The sequence below is a fragment of the Colias philodice genome, chromosome 7, assembly GCF_061535455.1.
Source record: "Colias philodice isolate Cphi_HAF_F1 chromosome 7, ilColPhil1 Martin Lab GWU primary, whole genome shotgun sequence".
Lineage (NCBI taxonomy): Eukaryota > Metazoa > Arthropoda > Insecta > Lepidoptera > Pieridae > Colias > Colias philodice.
Genome location: NC_143092.1, coordinates 615,762 through 632,051, shown reverse-complemented (window position 1 = coordinate 632,051; position 16,290 = coordinate 615,762). Strand labels below are relative to the sequence as shown.

Sequence of the window (16,290 nt, the reverse complement as noted above, 5' to 3'; positions counted from 1 at the left end):
TTTGCAATAATAATACAGTGTCTACTCACTTGCTGCATCAACCAGTAGCTTTTGCAATAATAATACAGTGTCTACTCACTTGCTGCATCATCCAGTAGCTTTTTCAGTAACAGTACAGTGTCTACTCACTTGCTGCTTCAACCAGCAGCTTTTGCAATAATAATACAGTGTCTACTCACTTGCTGCTTCAACCAGCAGCTTTTGCAATAATAATACAGTGTCTACTCACTTGCTGCTTCAACCAGGAGCTTTTGCAATAATAATACAGTGTCTACTCACTTGCTGCTTCAACCAGCAGCTTTTGCAATAATAATTCAGTGTCAACTCACTTGCTGCTTCAACCAGCAGCTTTTGCAATAATAATACAGTGTCTACTCACTTGCTGCTTCAACCAGGAGCTTTTGCAATAATAATACAGTGTCTACTCACTTGCTGCTTCAACCACCAGCTTTTGCAATAATTATACAGTGTCTACTCACTTGCTGCTTCAACCACCAGCTTTTGCAATAATAATACAGTGTCTACTCACTTGCTGCTTCGACCAGAAGCTTTTGCAGTAATAATATAGTATCTACTCACTTGCTGCTTCAACCAGCAGCTTTTGCAATAATAATACAATGTCTACTAACTTGCTGCTTCAACCAGCAGCTTTTGCAATAATAATACAGTGTCTACTCACTTGCTGCTTCAACCAGGAGCTTTTGCAATAATAATACAGTGTCTACTCACTTGCTGCTTCAACCAGGAGCTTTTGCAATAATAATACAGTGTCTACTCACTTGCTGCTTCAACCAGCAGCTTTTGCAATAATAATACAGTGTCTACTCACTTGCTGAATCAACCAGGAGCTTTTGCAATAATAATACAGTGTCTACTCACTTGCTGCTTCAACCAGGAGCTTTTGCAATAATAATACAGTGTCTACTCACTTGTTGCTTCAACCAGGAGCTTTTGCAATAATAATACAGTGTCTACTCACTTGCTGCTTCAACCAGCAGCTTTTGCAATAATAATTCAGTGTCAACTCACTTGCTGCTTCAACCAGCAGCTTTTGCAATAATAATACAGTGTCTACTCACTTGCTGCTTCAACCAGGAGCTTTTGCAATAATAATACAGTGTCTACTCACTTGCTGCTTCAACCACCAGCTTTTGCAATAATAATACAGTGTCTACTCACTTGCTGCTTCAACCACCAGCTTTTGCAATAATAATACAGTGTCTACTCACTTGCTGCTTCAACCAGGAGCTTTTGCAATAATAATACAGTGTCTACTCACTTGCTGCTTCAACCAGGAGCTTTTGCAATAATAATACAGTGTCTACTCACTTGCTGCTTCAACCAGCAGCTTTTGCAATAATAATTCAGTGTCAACTCACTTGCTGCTTCAACCAGCAGCTTTTGCAATAATAATACAGTGTCTACTCACTTGCTGCTTCAACCAGGAGCTTTTCCAATAATAATACAGTGTCTACTCACTTGCTGCTTCAACCAGCAGCTTTTGCAATAATAATTCAGTGTCAACTCACTTGCTGCTTCAACCAGCAGCTTTTGCAATAATAATACAGTGTCTACTCACTTGCTGCTTCAACCAGGAGCTTTTGCAATAATAATACAGTCTCTACTCACTTGCTGCTTCAACCACCAGCTTTTGCAATAATAATACAGTGTCTACTCACTTGCTGCTTCAACCACCAGCTTTTGCAATAATAATACAGTGTCTACTCACTTGCTGCTTCGACCAGCAGCTTTTGCAATAATAATACAGTGTCTACTCACTTGCTGCTTCAACCAGGAGCTTTTGCAATAATAATACAGTGTCTACTCACTTGCTGCTTCAACCAGGAGCTTTTGCAATAATAATACAGTGTCTACTCACTTGCTGCTTCGACCAGAAGCTTTTGCAGTAATAATATAGTATCTACTCACTTGCTGCTTCAACCAGCAGCTTTTGCAATAATAATACAATGTCTACTCACTTGCTGCTTCAACCAGCAGCTTTTGCAATAATAATACAGTGTCTACTCACTTGCTGCTTCAACCAGGAGCTTTTGCAATAATAATACAGTGTCTACTCACTTGCTGCTTCAACCAGCAGCTTTTGCAATAATAATTCAGTGTCAACTCACTTGCTGCTTCAACCAGCAGCTTTTGCAATAATAATACAGTGTCTACTCACTTGCTGCTTCAACCAGCAGCTTTTGCAATAATAATACAGTGTCTACTCACTTGCTGCTTCAACCAGGAGCTTTTGCAATAATAATACAGTGTCTACTCACTTGCTGCTTCAACCAGGAGCTTTTGCAATAATAATACAGTGTCTACTCACTTGCTGCTTCAACCAGCAGCTTTTGCAATAATAATTCAGTGTCAACTCACTTGCTGCTTCAACCAGCAGCTTTTGCAATAATAATACAGTGTCTACTCACTTGCTGCTTCAACCAGCAGCTTTTGCAATAATAATACAGTTTCTACTCACTTGCTGCTTCAACCAGCAGCTTTTGCAATAATAATACTGTTTCTACTCACTTGCTGCTTCAACCAGGAGCTTTTGCAATAATAATACAGTGTCTACTCACTTGCTGCTTCAACCAGGAGCTTTTGCAATAATAATACAGTGTCTACTCACTTGCTGCTTCAACCACCAGCTTTTGCAATAATAATACAGTGTCTACTCACTTGCTGCTTCAACCAGCAGCTTTTGCAATAATAATACAGTGTCTACTCACTTGCTGCTTCAACCAGGAGCTTTTGCAATAATAATACAGTGTCTACTCACTTGCTGCTTCAACCAGCAGCTTTTGCAATAATAATTCAGTGTCAACTCACTTGCTGCTTCAACCAGCAGCTTTTGCAATAATAATACAGTGTCTACTCACTTGCTGCTTCAACCAGGAGCTTTTGCAATAATAATACAGTGTCTACTCACTTGCTGCTTCAACCACCAGCTTTTGCAATAATTATACAGTGTCTACTCACTTGCTGCTTCAACCACCAGCTTTTGCAATAATAATACAGTGTCTACTCACTTGCTGCTTCGACCAGAAGCTTTTGCAGTAATAATATAGTATCTACTCACTTGCTGCTTCAACCAGCAGCTTTTGCAATAATAATACAATGTCTACTAACTTGCTGCTTCAACCAGCAGCTTTTGCAATAATAATACAGTGTCTACTCACTTGCTGCTTCAACCAGGAGCTTTTGCAATAATAATACAGTGTCTACTCACTTGCTGCTTCAACCAGGAGCTTTTGCAATAATAATACAGTGTCTACTCACTTGCTGCTTCAACCAGCAGCTTTTGCAATAATAATTCAGTGTCAACTCACTTGCTGCTTCAACCAGCAGCTTTTGCAATAATAATACAGTGTCTACTCACTTGCTGCTTCAACCAGCAGCTTTTGCAATAATAATACAGTGTCTACTCACTTGCTGCTTCAACCAGCAGCTTTTGCAATAATAATTCAGTGTCAACTCACTTGCTGCTTCAACCAGCAGCTTTTGCAATAATAATACAGTGTCTACTCACTTGCTGCTTCAACCAGGAGCTTTTGCAATAATAATACAGTGTCTACTCACTTGCTGCTTCAACCACCAGCTTTTGCAATAATAATACAGTGTCTACTCACTTGCTGCTTCAACCACCAGCTTTTGCAATAATAATACAGTGTCTACTCACTTGCTGCTTCGACCAGAAGCTTTTGCAGTAATAATATAGTATCTACTCACTTGCTGCTTCAACCAGCAGCTTTTGCAATAATAATACAATGTCTACTCACTTGCTGCTTCAACCAGCAGCTTTTGCAATAATAATACAGTGTCTACTCACTTGCTGCTTCAACCAGCAGCTTTTGCAATAATAATACAGTGTCTACTCACTTGCTGCTTCAACCAGGAGCTTTTGCAATAATAATACAGTGTCTACTCACTTGCTGCTTCAACCAGGAGCTTTTGCAATAATAATACAGTGTCTACTCACTTGCTGCTTCAACCAGCAGCTTTTGCAATAATAATTCAGTGTCAACTCACTTGCTGCTTCAACCAGCAGCTTTTGCAATAATAATACAGTGTCTACTCACTTGCTGCTTCAACCAGCAGCTTTTGCAATAAGAATACAGTGTCTACTCACTTGCTGCTTCAACCAGCAGCTTTTGCAATAATTATTCAGTGTCAACTCACTTGCTGCTTCAACCAGCAGCTTTTGCAATAATAATACAGTGTCTACTCACTTGCTGCTTCAACCAGGAGCTTTTGCAATAATAATACAGTGTCTACTCACTTGCTGCATCAACCAGTAGCTTTTGCAATAATAATACAGTGTCTACTCACTTGCTGCATCATCCAGTAGCTTTTTCAGTAACAGTACAGTGTCTACTCACTTGCTGCTTCAACCAGCAGCTTTTGCAATAATAATACAGTGTCTACTCACTTGCTGCTTCAACCAGCAGCTTTTGCAATAATAATACAGTGTCTACTCACTTGCTGCTTCAACCAGGAGCTTTTGCAATAATAATACAGTGTCTACTCACTTGCTGCTTCAACCAGCAGCTTTTGCAATAATAATACAGTGTCAACTCACTTGCTGCTTCAACCACCAGCTTTTGCAATAATAATACAGTGTCTACTCACTTGCTGCTTCAACCAGCAGCTTTTGCAATAATAATACAGTGTCTACTCACTTGCTGCATCAACCAGTAGCTTTTGCAATAATAATACAGTGTCTACTCACTTGCTGCATCATCCAGTAGCTTTTTCAGTAACAGTACAGTGTCTACTCACTTGCTGCTTCAACCAGCAGCTTTTGCAATAATAATACAGTGTCTACTCACTTGCTGCTTCAACCAGCAGCTTTTGCAATAATAATACAGTGTCTACTCACTTGCTGCTTCAACCAGGAGCTTTTGCAATAATAATACAGTGTCTACTCACTTGCTGCTTCAACCAGCAGCTTTTGCAATAATAATACAGTGTCAACTCACTTGCTGCTTCAACCACCAGCTTTTGCAATAATAATACAGTGTCTACTCACTTGCTGCTTCAACCAGAAGCTTTTGTAGTAATAATATAGTATCTACTCACTTGCTGCTTCAACCAGCAGCTTTTGCAATAATAATACAGTGTCTACTCACTTGCTGCTTAGACCAGCAACTTTTGCAATAATAATACAGTGTCTACTCACTTGCTGCTTCAACCACCAGCTTTTGCAATAATAATACAGTGTCTACTCACTTGCTTCTTCAACCAGCAGCTTTTGCAATAATAATACAGTGTCTACTCACTTGCTGCTTCAACCAGGAGCTTTTGCAATAATAATACAGTGTCTACTCACTTGCTGCTTCAACCAGCAGCTTTTGCAATAATAATTCAGTGTCAACTCACTTGCTGCTTCAACCAGCAGCTTTTGCAATAATAATACAGTGTCTACTCACTTGCTGAATCAACCAGCAGCTTTTGCAATAATAATACAGTGTCTACTCACTTGCTGCTTCAACCAGGAGCTTTTGCAATAATAATACAGTGTCTACTCACTTGTTGCTTCAACCAGGAGCTTTTGCAATAATAATACAGTGTCTACTCACTTGCTGCTTCAACCAGCAGCTTTTGCAATAATAATTCAGTGTCAACTCACTTGCTGCTTCAACCAGGAGCTTTTGCAATAATAATACAGTGTCTACTGACTACTCACTTGCTGCATCAACCAGTAGCTTTTGCAATAATAATACAGTGTCTACTCACTTGCTGCATCATCCAGTAGCTTTTTCAGTAACAGTACAGTGTCTACTCACTTGCTGCTTCAACCAGCAGCTTTTGCAATAATAATACAGTGTCTACTCACTTGCTGCTTCAACCAGCAGCTTTTGCAATAATAATTCAGTGTCAACTCACTTGCTGCTTCAACCAGCAGCTTTTGCAATAATAATACAGTGTCTACTCACTTGCTGCTTCAACCAGCAGCTTTTGCAATAATAATACAGTGTCTACTCACTTGCTGCTTCAACCAGGAGCTTTTGCAATAATAATACAGTGTCTACTCACTTGCTGCTTCAACCACCAGCTTTTGCAATAATTATACAGTGTCTACTCACTTGCTGCTTCAACCAGCAGCTTTTGCAATAATAATTCAGTGTCAACTCACTTGCTGCTTCAACCAGCAGCTTTTGCAATAATAATTCAGTGTCAACTCACTTGCTGCTTCAACCAGCAGCTTTTGCAATAATAATACAGTGTCTACTCACTTGCTGCTTCAACCAGGAGCTTTTGCAATAATAATACAGTGTCTACTCACTTGCTGCTTCAACCACCAGCTTTTGCAATAATTATACAGTGTCTACTCACTTGCTGCTTCAACCACCAGCTTTTGCAATAATAATACAGTGTCTACTCACTTGCTGCTTCGACCAGAAGCTTTTGCAGTAATAATATAGTATCTACTCACTTGCTGCTTCAACCAGCAGCTTTTGCAATAATAATACAATGTCTACTAACTTGCTGCTTCAACCAGCAGCTTTTGCAATAATAATACAGTGTCTACTCACTTGCTGCTTCAACCAGGAGCTTTTGCAATAATAATACAGTGTCTACTCACTTGCTGCTTCAACCAGGAGCTTTTGCAATAATAATACAGTGTCTACTCACTTGCTGCTTCAACCAGCAGCTTTTGCAATAATAATTCAGTGTCAACTCACTTGCTGCTTCAACCAGCAGCTTTTGCAATAATAATACAGTGTCTACTCACTTGCTGCTTCAACCACCAGCTTTTGCAATAATAATACAGTGTCTACTCACTTGCTGCTTCAACCAGCAGCTTTTGCAATAATAATACAGTGTCTACTCACTTGCTGCTTCAACCAGGAGCTTTTGCAATAATAATACAGTGTCTACTCACTTGCTGCTTCAACCAGGAGCTTTTGCAATAATAATACAGTGTCTACTCACTTGCTGCTTCAACCAGCAGCTTTTGCAATAATAATTCAGTGTCAACTCACTTGCTGCTTCAACCAGCAGCTTTTGCAATAATAATACAGTGTCTACTCACTTGCTGCTTCAACCAGCAGCTTTTGCAATAATAATACAGTGTCTACTCACTTGCTGCTTCAACCAGCAGCTTTTGCAATAATTATTCAGTGTCAACTCACTTGCTGCTTCAACCAGCAGCTTTTGCAATAATAATACAGTGTCTTCTCACTTGCTGCTTCAACCAGGAGCTTTTGCAATAATAATACAGTGTCTACTCACTTGCTGCTTCAACCACCAGCTTTTGCAATAATAATACAGTGTCTACTCACTTGCTGCTTCAACCAGCAGCTTTTGCAATAATAATACAGTGTCTACTCACTTGCTGCTTCAACCAGCAGCTTTTGCAATAATAATTCAGTGTCAACTCACTTGCTGCTTCAACCAGCAGCTTTTGCAATAATAATACAGTGTCTACTCACTTGCTGCTTCAACCAGCAGCTTTTGCAATAATAATACAGTTTCTACTCACTTGCTGCTTCAACCAGCAGCTTTTGCAATAATAATACTGTTTCTACTCACTTGCTGCTTCAACCAGGAGCTTTTGCAATAATAATACAGTGTCTACTCACTTGCTGCTTCAACCACCAGCTTTTGCAATAATAATACAGTGTCTACTCACTTGCTGCTTCAACCAGCAGCTTTTGCAATAATAATACAGTGTCTACTCACTTGCTGCTTCAATCAGGAGCTTTTGCAATAATAATACAGTGTCTACTCACTTGCTGCTTCAACCACCAGCTTTTGCAATAATAATACAGTGTCTACTCACTTGCTGCTTCAACCACCAGCTTTTGCAATAATAATACAGTGTCTACTCACTTGCTGCTTCAACCAGCAGCTTTTGCAATAATAATACAGTGTCTTCTCACTTGCTGCTTCAACCAGGAGCTTTTGCAATAATAATACAGTGTCTACTCACTTGCTGCATCAACCAGTAGCTTTTGCAATAATAATACAGTGTCTACTCACTTGCTGCATCATCCAGTAGCTTTTTCAGTAACAGTACAGTGTCTACTCACTTGCTGCTTCAACCAGCAGCTTTTGCAATAATAATACAGTGTCTACTCACTTGCTGCTTCAACCAGCAGCTTTTGCAATAATAATACAGTGTCTACTCACTTGCTGCTTCAACCAGGAGCTTTTGCAATAATAATACAGTGTCTACTCACTTGCTGCTTCAACCAGCAGCTTTTGCAATAATAATACAGTGTCAACTCACTTGCTGCTTCAACCACCAGCTTTTGCAATAATAATACAGTGTCTACTCACTTGCTGCTTCAACCAGCAGCTTTTGCAATAATAATACAGTGTCTACTCACTTGCTGCTTCAACCAGAAGCTTTTGCAGTAATAATATAGTATCTACTCACTTGCTGCTTCAACCAGCAGCTTTTGCAATAATGATACAGTGTCTACTCACTTGCTGCTTAGACCAGCAACTTTTGCAATAATAATACAGTGTCTACTCACTTGCTGCTTCAACCACCAGCTTTTGCAATAATAATACAGTGTCTACTCACTTGCTGCTTCAACCAGAAGCTTTTGCAGTAATAATATAGTATCTACTCACTTGCTGCTTCAACCAGCAGCTTTTGCAATAATAATACAGTGTCTACTCACTTGCTGCTTAGACCAGCAACTTTTGCAATAATAATACAGTGTCTACTCACTTGCTGCTTCAACCACCAGCTTTTGCAATAATAATACAATGTCTACTCACTTGCTGCTTCAACCAGCAGCTTTTGCAATAATAATACAGTGTCTACTCACTTGCTGCTTCAACCAGCAGCTTTTGCAATAATAATACAGTGTCTACTCACTTGCTGCTTCAACCAGGAGCTTTTGCAATAATAATACAGTGTCTACTCACTTGCTGCTTCAACCAGGAGCTTTTGCAATAATAATACAGTGTCTACTCACTTGCTGCTTCAACCAGCAGCTTTTGCAATAATAATTCAGTGTCAACTCACTTGCTGCTTCAACCAGCAGCTTTTGCAATAATAATACAGTGTCTACTCACTTGCTGCTTCAACCAGCAGCTTTTGCAATAAGAATACAGTGTCTACTCACTTGCTGCTTCAACCAGCAGCTTTTGCAATAATTATTCAGTGTCAACTCACTTGCTGCTTCAACCAGCAGCTTTTGCAATAATAATACAGTGTCTACTCACTTGCTGCTTCAACCAGAAGCTTTTGCAGTAATAATATAGTATCTACTCACTTGCTGCTTCAACCAGGAGCTTTTGCAATAATAATACAGTGTCAACTCACTTGCTGCTTCAACCAGCAGCTTTTGCAATAATAATTCAGTGTCAACTCACTTGCTGCTTCAACCAGCAGCTTTTGCAATAATAATACAGTGTCTACTCACTTGCTGCATCAACCAGCAGCTTTTGCAATAATAATACAGTGTCTACTCACTTGCTGCTTCAACCAGGAGCTTTTGCAATAATAATACAGTGTCTACTCACTTGCTGCTTCAACCAGCAGCTTTTGCAATAATAATTCAGTGTCAACTCACTTGCTGCTTCAACCAGCAGCTTTTGCAATAATAATACAGTGTCTACTCACTTGCTGCATCAACCAGCAGCTTTTGCAATAATAATACAGTGTCTACTCACTTGCTGCTTCAACCAGGAGCTTTTGCAATAATAATACAGTGTCTACTCACTTGCTGCTTCAACCAGGAGCTTTTGCAATAATAATACAGTGTCTACTCACTTGCTGCTTCAACCAGCAGCTTTTGCAATAATAATTCAGTGTCAACTCACTTGCTGCTTCAACCAGCAGCTTTTGCAATAATAATACAGTGTCTACTCACTTGCTGCTTCAACCAGGAGCTTTTGCAATAATAATACAGTGTCTACTCACTTGCTGCTTCAACCACCAGCTTTTGCAATAATTATACAGTGTCTACTCACTTGCTGCTTCAACCACCAGCTTTTGCAATAATAATACAACGTCTACTCACTTGCTGCTTCGACCAGAAGCTTTTGCAGTAATAATATAGTATCTACTCACTTGCTGCTTCAACCAGCAGCTTTTGCAATAATAATACAATGTCTACTAACTTGCTGCTTCAACCAGCAGCTTTTGCAATAATAATACAGTGTCTACTCACTTGCTGCTTCAACCAGGAGCTTTTGCAATAATAATACAGTGTCTACTCACTTGCTGCTTCAACCAGGAGCTTTTGCAATAATAATACAGTGTCTACTCACTTGCTGCTTCAACCAGCAGCTTTTGCAATAATAATTCAGTGTCAACTCACTTGCTGCTTCAACCAGCAGCTTTTGCAATAATAATACAGTGTCTACTCACTTGCTGCTTCAACCAGCAGCTTTTGCAATAATAATACAGTGTCTACTCACTTGCTGCTTCAACCAGCAGCTTTTGCAATAATAATTCAGTGTCAACTCACTTGCTGCTTCAACCAGCAGCTTTTGCAATAATAATACAGTGTCTACTCACTTGCTGCTTCAACCAGGAGCTTTTGCAATAATAATACAGTGTCTACTCACTTGCTGCTTCAACCAGGAGCTTTTGCAATAATAATACAGTGTCTACTCACTTGCTGCTTCAACCACCAGCTTTTGCAATAATAATACAGTGTCTACTCACTTGCTGCTTCAACCACCAGCTTTTGCAATAATAATACAGTGTCTACTCACTTGCTGCTTCGACCAGAAGCTTTTGCAGTAATAATATAGTATCTACTCACTTGCTGCTTCAACCAGCAGCTTTTGCAATAATAATACAATGTCTACTCACTTGCTGCTTCAACCAGCAGCTTTTGCAATAATAATACAGTGTCTACTCACTTGCTGCTTCAACCAGGAGCTTTTGCAATAATAATACAGTGTCTACTCACTTGCTGCTTCAACCAGGAGCTTTTGCAATAATAATACAGTGTCTACTCACTTGCTGCTTCAACCAGCAGCTTTTGCAATAATAATTCAGTGTCAACTCACTTGCTGCTTCAACCAGCAGCTTTTGCAATAATAATACAGTGTCTACTCACTTGCAGCTTCAACCAGCAGCTTTTGCAATAATAATACAATGTCTACTCACTTGCTGCTTCAACCAGCAGCTTTTGCAATAATAATACAGTGTCTACTCACTTGCTGCTTCAACCAGGAGCTTTTGCAATAATAATACAGTGTCTACTCACTTGCTGCTTCAACCAGGAGCTTTTGCAATAATAATACAGTGTCTACTCACTTGCTGCTTCAACCAGCAGCTTTTGCAATAATAATTCAGTGTCAACTCACTTGCTGCTTCAACCAGCAGCTTTTGCAATAATAATACAGTGTCTACTCACTTGCTGCTTCAACCAGCAGCTTTTGCAATAATAATACAGTGTCTACTCACTTGCTGCTTCAACCAGCAGCTTTTGCAATAATTATTCAGTGTCAACTCACTTGCTGCTTCAACCAGCAGCTTTTGCAATAATAATACAGTGTCTACTCACTTGCTGCTTCAACCAGGAGCTTTTGCAATAATAATACAGTGTCTACTCACTTGCTGCTTCAACCACCAGCTTTTGCAATAATAATACAGTGTCTACTCACTTGCTGCTTCAACCACCAGCTTTTGCAATAATAATACAGTGTCTACTCACTTGCTGCTTCGACCAGAAGCTTTTGCAGTAATAATATAGTATCTACTCACTTGCTGCTTCAACCAGCAGCTTTTGCAATAATAATACAATGTCTACTCACTTGCTGCTTCAACCAGCAGCTTTTGCAATAATAATACAGTGTCTACTCACTTGCTGCTTCAACCAGCAGCTTTTGCAATAATAATACAGTGTCTACTCACTTGCTGCTTCAACCAGCAGCTTTTGCAATAATTATTCAGTGTCAACTCACTTGCTGCTTCAACCAGCAGCTTTTGCAATAATAATACAGTGTCTACTCACTTGCTGCTTCAACCAGGAGCTTTTGCAATAATAATACAGTGTCTACTCACTTGCTGCTTCAACCACCAGCTTTTGCAATAATAATACAGTGTCTACTCACTTGCTGCTTCAACCAGGAGCTTTTGCAATAATAATACAATGTCTACTCACTTGCTGCTTCAACCAGCAGCTTTTGCAATAATAATTCAGTGTCAACTCACTTGCTGCTTCAACCAGCAGCTTTTGCAATAATAATACAGTGTCTACTCACTTGCTGCTTCAACCAGCAGCTTTTGCAATAATAATACAGTGTCTACTCACTTGCTGCTTCAACCAGGAGCTTTTGCAATAATAATACAGTGTCTACTCACTTGCTGCTTCAACCAGGAGCTTTTGCAATAATAATACAGTGTCTACTCACTTGCTGCTTCAACCAGCAGCTTTTGCAATAATAATACAGTGTCTACTCACTTGCAGCTTCAACCAGCAGCTTTTGCAATAATAATTCAGTGTCAACTCACTTGCTGCTTCAACCAGCAGCTTTTGCAATAATAATACAGTGTCTACTCACTTGCTGCTTCAACCAGCAGCTTTTGCAATAATAATACAGTGTCTACTCACTTGCTGCTTCAACCAGGAGCTTTTGCAATAATAATACAGTGTCTACTCACTTGCTGCTTCAACCAGGAGCTTTTGCAATAATAATACAGTGTCTACTCACTTGCTGCTTCAACCAGCAGCTTTTGCAATAATAATTCAGTGTCAACTCACTTGCTGCTTCAACCAGCAGCTTTTGCAATAATAATACAGTGTCTACTCACTTGCTGCTTCAACCAGCAGCTTTTGCAATAATAATACAGTGTCTACTCACTTGCTGCTTCAACCAGCAGCTTTTGCAATAATAATACTGTTTCTACTCACTTGCTGCTTCAACCAGGAGCTTTTGCAATAATAATACAGTGTCTACTCACTTGCTGCTTCAACCACCAGCTTTTGCAATAATAATACAGTGTCTACTCACTTGCTGCTTCAACCAGCAGCTTTTGCAATAATAATACAGTGTCTACTCACTTGCTGCTTCAACCAGGAGCTTTTGCAATAATAATACAGTGTCTACTCACTTGCTGCTTCAACCACCAGCTTTTGCAATAATAATACAGTGTCTACTCACTTGCTGCTTCAACCACCAGCTTTTGCAATAATAATACAGTGTCTACTCACTTGCTGCTTCAACCAGCAGCTTTTGCAATAATAATACAGTGTCTTCTCACTTGCTGCTTCAACCAGGAGCTTTTGCAATAATAATACAGTGTCTACTGACTACTCACTTGCTGCATCAACCAGTAGCTTTTGCAATAATAATACAGTGTCTACTCACTTGCTGCATCATCCAGTAGCTTTTTCAGTAACAGTACAGTGTCTACTCACTTGCTGCTTCAACCAGCAGCTTTTGCAATAATAATACAGTGTCTACTCACTTGCTGCTTCAACCAGCAGCTTTTGCAGTAATAATACAGTGTCTACTCACTTGCTGCATCATCCAGTAGCTTTTTCAGTAACAGTACAGTGTCTACTCACTTCCTGCTTCAACCAGCAGCTTTTGCAATAATAATACAGTGTCTACTCACTTGCTGCTTCAACCAGCAGCTTTTGCAATAATAATACAGTGTCTACTCACTTGCTGCATCAACCAGTAGCTTTTGCAATAATAATACAGTGTCTACTCACTTGCTGCTTCAACCAGTAGCTTATCACTAACAGTACAGTCTCCCTCACTTTAAGCACCAGCAGTTTTGTAACTTGTAAGTTAACTTATAACTAGAACATTTTACACACCAGCCCTATCAACAAGCAGCTTCAAATTTGGCAGGATCCGGGATCCTTGTCTCGGTTGCTGCAGGAAGAACAGCACGAGCAGCGTCAGCGGGAAGTTGGTGATCCACCGTCCCGGGTGCGGTGTGGTGAGTGCTGTGGCTCGGGCCCAGCGACGGACTGCGACTGTGAGCGGCCGGACCCTAGGGTCCAGGGATCCGAGCTGCCAGAGCAACTCTGACATGTACACGCCGGACCTGGATATTTTATTAAAATAAATAAATAAATATTACAGGACATTATTACACAAATCGACCTAGTCCCACAGTAAGCTCAATTAAGGCTTGTGTTGTGGCCTGTGGGTACTAGGCGACGATAAATATAATATTTTTATAAATACATATTATATAGATAACAGACCCAAGAACAAATAATTGAGTTCATCACACAAATATTTGCCCTGACCAGGGATCGAACCCGGGACCGTCGGCTCAGTAGGCAGTTACTTTACCACTGCGCTAACCGCGTCGTCAATTTACAGGGATATATTACGTCATTTTTACAGGGAAAACAGTAACATGATAAGTTATTGCATAGTCTTTTTTACTGTTGTAACAGGAAAAATAGCAACATGACATGAATTTAGCAAAACATGTTGCAAAAAATTTATAACTGTTGAAAGCTTTAAATTGGCTATAAGTTATTTTATTTCTTTTTTTGCATATTCTTTTCATTGAGTCGAAAAAAATATATACCGGCCGAATTGAAAACCTCGTCCTTTTTTTAAGGTCGGTTCAAAAAGAAGAGAACTTACACTTTTTAACATTACAAATGAATTTCATGAAACTCTGTTACCATAAAAACCTATCAATTTAAAAAAATGCACAGGACTTTTTTACCACATAAATACCCACATATTATTATAGCAAAGATCGCACTCCAGATCGCTGATCTCATGCGAATACTTCACAATCGGGACCCTAGCATTTAGGATCCTGGTGACCCTGGCGGCTCCTGGGATCCTAAGTTCCAGGAGAGATGCCACCAGCTCCATGTGCCTTTGCCAGGGGCTCCGGCCACCTTCGTACTTCCTCTCTTGGTATACCAGCCGACGGTTTTGGTCCATCTGAAGATTATAATTAAAATAATTAAATATTAAGAATTATATCGCATGTCATGTGACGGTCGGTCGCGAAGTAGGGATAAAAGCGATTTTTATACCGTAAATGGAATATTATTCCGAATTTTTTTAGTTAAATTTCTATAATGTGAAAAGAAGTTTCAATTTTACTGTGGTTTAATAAAATCATTCAACACTTTATTTGTTTGGTAGTTAGATGAAACATTTTAAATTTGAAACCCTACGGATTGTTTTGCAACATGCACTTGACGAACGTTTGGAAAAAGCGAATTCTCGGCATAATGCGTAATGTGAAATAAAGAAAAAAGAACCAAAGCATATACGTACTTGCAAACAAATAACAGATCTAATAACAGATCTAATTTTCTAAATAGTTTGCTATCACACAAGTAAGTTATAATCTAATGGATTTTACAATGTTACAGTAACATCTGCATAAAAAGGAAGTCGTGTTAATTACACCACTATACCACGAGAATGGCTGAACAGATTCTGCTTGGATTGGGATAATAATTTAAAACATTTAAAAACTTACACAAAATTATCTACCCGGCGAGAAGCGCGGCGTCTTTGCACCGGCCGGATAGTTAAATATAAATAGTGATTAAAATATACACACGTCTCTATAACAGATTTGTTTGTTGCAATAAATATTTCTTGAATAAAATTGTATTACAGTTAAGACATTGCTTTTATTTGCATTGGATGTCTATGTCTGTTTTTATGATTTTTAGGGCCGATTGTTCAATGCTTGGATAAAACTTATCCGTCCATTAAAGTATTACACGATAATATTAAAATGTCACGTAAACTGTCAAATACGGGCAATTAGAATACGTTTTTAAAATGGTAGTTTTATACATTATTCAACAAATAAGTTTTATCCAAGCATTAAAAAATCGGCCCTTATAGAAATAAATATGTATTGCATAGTTTTCAACACAGAGCATAATCAAAGAAAATTTAAAATAACTCCATACATCGGAAATTATTAATTAAGGAGAGATTCAAATGCCCGTCATAATAGATTAACCCAAGGAAAGGAGATGTTTTATTGTGGTAAGCCTATGCCACTCTCTTAGTGCCGGCGCAGATATAGCAAATCTCTTATGTAATGTTATCTTTTATATCATATTATAGATGAACAAACAAACACATTTTCGCATTAAATAAATATAATAATATACGTAACATTTATTTTTTGACGTGACAACGTCTTATAATTCGATAGAGCCGGCTGCACGCACGAAAAAACATGACTCATGCGGCGTTACCTCGCTCTGAGGCGTTCCATGTAAGGCTTGAAGTGCAAGCGAGAGTGCGGAACGAGCGACAAAGAAGCACAATCGGACGTTGTCATGTTTGATTGTAAACCGTAAACCGATTTTACAGACAACCAATTTTTTTTTAAACTAAACAAAA

At 39.2% G+C, this 16,290-nt stretch overlaps 2 protein-coding genes across 2 annotated transcripts in view; one reads left to right on the top strand and one right to left on the bottom strand.

Annotated features, from left to right (window-relative positions):
- Nucleotides 1-16,290, top strand: part of THADA (Thyroid adenoma-associated protein homolog) — a 279,980-nt gene that overhangs the window by 78,198 nt on the left and 185,492 nt on the right. The gene's annotated exons all lie outside the window — the stretch shown is intronic.
- The window catches only part of LOC149486889 (poly(A) RNA polymerase, mitochondrial-like), a 72,752-nt gene that overhangs the window by 52,801 nt on the left and 3,661 nt on the right, over nucleotides 1-16,290 (bottom strand). Inside the window, exons 5-6 of the mRNA XM_089696999.1 lie at nucleotides 14,642-14,853; nucleotides 13,752-13,984 (exon numbers count right to left, since the gene is read on the bottom strand). Coding sequence (XP_089553125.1) covers nucleotides 13,752-13,984; nucleotides 14,642-14,853 — 445 coding nt within the window. The remainder of the gene's footprint in view (nucleotides 1-13,751; nucleotides 13,985-14,641; nucleotides 14,854-16,290) is intronic.